The sequence below is a fragment of the Tenrec ecaudatus genome, chromosome X, assembly GCF_050624435.1.
Source record: "Tenrec ecaudatus isolate mTenEca1 chromosome X, mTenEca1.hap1, whole genome shotgun sequence".
Lineage (NCBI taxonomy): Eukaryota > Metazoa > Chordata > Mammalia > Afrosoricida > Tenrecidae > Tenrec > Tenrec ecaudatus.
The window spans coordinates 71,892,341-71,898,340 of NC_134548.1; the positions used below are offsets into that span (position 1 = coordinate 71,892,341).

Consider the following 6,000-nt stretch of genomic DNA (forward strand, 5'->3'; position numbering starts at 1 on the left):
TGGAGCTGACTGACTCCTTTGAGCCTATCTCCCTTCTCCAAGAGTGAGGATTTAAAGTCTGCAGTCAGTGATGCTCAGACCTCTCCTGCTGATTTCACAAGTTTCTTTTGCAGGCAGAGATCTTGTATGTACATTGTCAGGTAGAGACATACCAGGGTGTGCTGTAGAAAAGCACTCTAGATTTGCAGCAAATGTACTAAGGGGGTTTGTCTAGGATCTGTCACTTGCCACTCCTGTGGCTCTAGACAGGAAAGCCAGAAACCTGGACCTCAGATGTATTCTTTGGAGGTAGTATTGCTAATACGACTCCTCTAAGGGAAGAAAAATGCCTTTTGACTATCTGTAGCCCCAGTTTCTATGACATAGACATAAGTGCCTTTAGCTCCGTTTACAGAAGGCTCCATTTTCTGAATAAAGTTTGAGTTATTGAAGGTCATAGTTACTTTTTATTCAAGCCCCATTTGCCTGCTGGTTGATGTTTTAGATCCCTGGGTATGGGCCAGGAAGTCATTTGCTAGCCTATCCCTTGCCCAGGGACTTGACTTTGCACACACCTGGAAGTAGGGTACAACTGGAGATAAAGAAAGACACTGTAGTCTTACAGCTATTTTGTGTGTGCAGCTGCTCGCCTGTGTGCACAAGGTTAGGTTAGGCACCCTTTTGAGTTGGTACTCTCAATCAAAGGATTTAACTCAGTTCACAAGATGTTTAACCCCAAATCCTGTGGCAACTTCTCAAACATCTTCTTTACCTGTAATTGATATGAATATACTTGATAACTCCCACATATCTCTAGAACTGCTGCATGGTGAAGTAGGAGCTATAAAAGATATTGGTGACAGACTGGATGAGAACAGCATCAAGGTATTTGCTACCAAGAGGTGAGGAAGTATAAAAGCTCCTGGGGTTGAGAAGAAGCCAGGTCCTACAACTGTCAGGTAGCCCTCTGCATTGACTACACTGGCTGAAAGACAAAGAGCTCTTTCTTCACACTCCCCTCCCACACACTTAAAATGTGATCTCAAGAGCCAACAACAGTCCCTAATAGTGCTATCCAAGTTACCTCTCACAGATATCATATGTGGACTCTTCTTTCTGGCTTATCCAATATTCAGGATGCTCTGATTTTCTAGAGCCCTTAAAAATTTATTACTCCAGAGTTATTGCTCATGATTATTCTTACAATTAGTTTAAAGTCAACTATAACTCCACCTCTTGAAGTGGAAGTCCCTGCTCACCTCCTCCAGGTGGGAAAAAACACCCTTTTTTATTTCCATTTCCCCCTGATATAACATTCATAATACAGTAAATAATTTTCTGTTTCGCAAAGGTCCATGCTGCCTTTGGTGTCTCTTTATTTACTTCTTCCCCCCATCTCCAATATTATTTCCAAGTCTCCGATTACCATTTCAACAATAATTTTCTGACAGTTCCATTTTTTTTATTTCCATCATGTCCCATGATGGCCCTTTCCCAGCAAATTCTTTGCTTTGTTCTTTTGCTCTCAAGCTGAGTTGTTTTATCTACTCTCACTGGCACCCTACGGTGCCTTCTTCACTCCTTATTCCTTTGTCAGTGGCCCCTCACCCAAGCTGAGTTAAGTTTTCAAGGGTACTTAACACAAAATATTTTCATAGTACCCTCTGATGCGCTTTTATTCCCATCCCCCACCCCCACCAGCTTATCTTGAATTTCCATAATATCCCTTGACTGACCCAATCCTCAAGATAGGTCACATATTCTTGTTTATTTTTTCATAGGATCCTATGCTTATCCCATATTACAGCATTTACCACACAGTTTAAAAATTTGTCTTACCAATGCAATCTAGAACAGGTGGTCAATAAATGAACAAGTAACCTAGTAATTACACCTTTTTTTCTATATTCTGCAGTAACTAAGCAAAATCACAGTAAATGTCAGTCTTCTTTATACAACAGGAGACACAAAGAGATGCAGAAAGGTGAGTCAATTTACTAGATATTTCAAACTTTCAAAGAACAGCTTAAATCAGTAATTCGTATCAAGTCACAGGATATGAAGGAAAACCATTTTATAATGCTAGCAAATCTGTTTAAAATGCTAGCAAAGAATATAAATGACTCAATGACTAAAAAAACTCTTCTACAATTATATTTTAAACATGTGATTCCAATAATACAGTAAAAGGAATAGCATTTACAATATCCAAACTAAAGCTCTATTCTGCAGTTAATTAGCACTGATAACAAATAGCAAAACAAAGTCCCCTCCCCAGCCCTGGTATTGTTAACCGAGCTTCCCGAGATCTACTCTGGGCACTTTTGACTGTTTTTCACTACCATGGGGCTGCCCTAAGTGCCTCTATGGTCCTGAGTAACCCCTGGCACCTGAATTCAGGATAGCTTCAACCTCTGCATCATCGTCTGAATCCCAATCGTAATTACATAGCCAGTCCTTGGAGCATCGGGTACGCACCCTTGCAACAAAATGCATGACTTTCAGCTTCCTGGATTCTACGTGTGCTCGAGGTCCCCAGAAGAACTCGTACTCCACGGGATGGCTGCGGGGCACTAGCTTATAAATCAGGTACCCTCTGCGAACAAACTCCTCAGTGACGACTTCTTTTGGATCTCCAAATATGCTGTGCTGCCTGCCAGGCTGCATTCCCAACTTCCCCAACACCTTCCACACCAAGGCCTCCTTGGCACTGCTACCCATAATGAAGATACGTGCTAATGCGGACATCAGGAAACTTTTCTTGGTCCCCTGATAATTGCTCCGGGCCACTGAGGCCTTTTGTGCTTGAGCAGTGCTGGATGCTTCTTCAGGTGGGGTAGAGGTTTCCTCTGGGAGGCTAGGGTCTTCTTCCCGGCGCTCAGATCAGCCTCGTGGCTGCAAGCGGCCACTGAGGTGACTGTCAGGGTATCCGAGGGCTCTGAGTCCTGAATTTTGCTATTATTGCGATTCTCTTTGGCAGCCTTTGCATTATGGGGCGCCGACTCTTGAGTCCCTGAGGCATGTCTCCCGCTAGTGCGTAAAGCCTAAAAGCTATCTTAGAAAACGATGTCTGTATGTAGCTCCTGCAGAATGCAACTATCTCTACCGCACGAAGGGGCTGCAGCTGAAACCACCTACATCAAATACAGTTTCGGTAGCAATAAATCAGACGTTCTCAAGCAAGTTGACTAGCTTTGACCAGATTCTGCTAGGTAATTGCAGCAGCAGCAACAAGCAACAATACTCAGAGGACTGGCTCCGCCTTTCCCGCCAGGCACACAAAGAGGAAGTGGGCGGGTCATCTATAGTGGCTTCCGCTGGCTCAGAGGAAAAAGAAAAGCAGAGAGGATAGGTGGGGCAGAGCCAGAGGAGGCAGAGGCAGAAATGACAGCTACTGAATGGCAGGGATGCAGGTGGAGGGTTGCAGAGGAGAAAAGGATGGCAAAAAAAGTTAATTGCCATGTAGTAGATTCTGACTCATAGCGAGCCTATTAGACAGGAAACTCAATGCCCCTGGGGGTTTTTGAGATTTACTCTTTGTGGGAGGAGCTGATGAGCAGATGGTTTCAAATTGCTGACCTTGAGAGTTAGCAGGCCAACTCTTAACCCACTATACCATCAGGACTCTTTAAAGATGGTGTTCATAGGGTTAATGAAATCTGAAGTGTAATTAATACAAACATTCGTTTGTATTGGTTCTCGGGTGGGAGAAGGGAGCTGGTGTCTGCTAGTCACACCTGTTAGCTAGTCAGAAAATGGCAAGGGCAGAGGTGATTAGTGGAAAGAAATGGTCAGGCATTTAAAACACAAAAGAGGTGGAGACTGGCTTTCTCACATACCTCTCCAGCCCAAAGGAAGATGAAGAGCCAACAGGACACATTTCCTTACTAATGGAAGAGACCAGAGATAATGAAAATGGTGAGTAGAGAAAGACAGGATAGTCACACTACCCCCACAATGACTGAATAGTTTTAGATCTGAGACAAGGACAGAGCTTGAAGCCATATAAAAACTAGAAATATTCTCCTGGAAACCATCCTCATCTGAACTCACAGGGGTGACCTGCTTCCCTCCCAGAGCAAGGTGTATCTTTACTATGCTTAAGGTATTCTCAACTCTTGAGAGACCCACTTCATTTCATTTCTTTTGAAGTAATTCTATGTTTTAATAAATTTGTGCTTAACTCATTGCTGCTGCTGCAGTGTGTGAGTGAGTGAGTGAGTGAGTGAGTGAGTGAGTGAGTGAGTGTGCATTTATCTCTGGACCCTAACAAACCACCCGGGTTCAGAATTTGCTAATTCCCCACTGGAGTACAGACCTGGTACCGAACTTCACAGTCCTCATGCTGAGTATTGAGGAGATAGTACAGCAATAGGAATTATGTTTTTTAATTCCTGGAGATTTAAGCCTTGAGGCCGTTACCATGGGGTAACCATGAACACACCTTGGAGACCAACTGGATGGAAATTGTCAGTGGGGAAGTGATGGTGGAGTGCATAATGACAGGTTTTTAGGTTAGCGTCTACCTGGAAACAGCTTGATGTTGCTCCTTTTAGAGCTTACTCTAAACGTTCAGTTCACCAATGCTATGCCTTTAATCACAACTGTTTTCTTCTGCCTGAAGCCTTCAGTCTCCTATCTCCACTCCACCTGCCTGTTCACAGACTCTTCCTCTCTGGAGTTTGTTTTGTTGGCACAATGGTTAAAGCACCCAGCTGCCACCCTAGCATCAGCAATTTCAACCCATCTGTGATACATATGGTACACATGGTAGTCTTCTTTTGTAAAGATTTACAACCTTGCAAACTCGACAATTCTGCTTTGCTCTAAAGAGTCACTATGAATCAGTTCAATTGACAGCATTAGGAATAGGGTAATGAGTCCATTTTTGCTTCACTGAGTGAGGCCTTCTGGAAAGCACCATGTATTTTTTGTTTTGTTCTGTTATTTATGTGATTTCAGTGGAGTTTTATAGCACAAAATAATTTGTACATTCTTTGTTTCATGCTGTCATTTGCAACCCCAAAATTAAACATCATTTATCCCACATCGTCCCTGTGTTTCCCATTTCCATCCCTTGGTCTTTCCTATTCCTTCTTGCCTTCTAAACTTTTTTCATGGGCAAATGCTGTCACTTTAATTATTCTAAGGAATGTTCATTTGTTCTAAAGAGCATACACCTTAGTCAATGTCAAGTAAAACAACTCAGTCCACAAAGACAATGTTCTGCTGTTGTTGTTTTCTTTTTTTTAATCATAACTGGGGCAGGGTGGGAGAAAAGTGCCTTAGAATCTGGCCCTTGTAACGGGAACCATATGGTTGGTGGCTGCAGCTCAGATGGTCCCAGGCTGCTGGGAGAAAGAAGCTGCTAAGCCTGACACCTTTCAAAAAACAGGAGGAAAACGTTTCCTCGGTCGGAATTTGAGACAACGCAGTTTACATCAGGAAGCACTGCAGAATGAGGGGGGGTCAGAGACCAGGTAAAGAATTAGGAGTCAGAGGATGGGAGTAGTCCCTGGCCCCTCCAACTATGCTTTTTTGACTACAGAGTGAAAAGAGAGAAAATAAATGAAATACATACGTTTCTTAGCTTCGGTTCAGTGATATTCTGGTGCTAAATTAAACCTTCAGCGACTTCCCCTAACCCAAACCCCGGCAGTTCAGTGAAAGGAACAAACTTTGCAGGTCCCAAGCGGAGAAGTCTTGCGAAAGTGCCTCCCCACAGCTGCGTCGCTGTGGTTGGTTCCTTAGTCCCAGCCCCTCCGCCCGAGGGTCTCCCAGCCAATCAAGGAGCCCTCGCTACGTAGCCCTGGCATGTTCCCTTTCCTCACGCCCCTCCCACGCCTCTGCCTCACCGCTCCCCACTTTGCACCCCATCTTACCGACCAGGTTCGCGGAGGGCTCCCAGTCCCAAAGCCAACGTGGAGCCTGAACCATAACGTTCCCTGCCGGCCCAACGCGGCCCGCTGCTGCCCTCTCACTGTGAGTCCTGGAGGCTCCCTCGGCTCGCCACCCTGCGCG

The 6,000-nt window shown here is 44.4% G+C and overlaps 1 protein-coding gene and 1 long non-coding RNA gene across 2 annotated transcripts in view; both read right to left on the reverse strand.

Moving 5' to 3' along the window:
- LOC142433055 (uncharacterized) overlaps window positions 1-5,677 on the reverse strand; it is a 103,142-nt gene extending 97,465 nt beyond the window's left edge. The window contains exon 1 of the long non-coding RNA XR_012781072.1: window positions 5,561-5,677. This is a non-coding gene — a long non-coding RNA (uncharacterized LOC142433055). The remainder of the gene's footprint in view (window positions 1-5,560) is intronic.
- On the reverse strand, window positions 2,344-3,001 carry MAGEH1 (MAGE family member H1). Its single transcript, XM_075538213.1, is given in 3 exon segments — window positions 2,344-2,852; window positions 2,855-2,974; window positions 2,977-3,001. Coding segments are annotated over 3 exon segments (654 nt in total).
- Window positions 5,678-6,000: the final 323 nt, after the last annotated feature.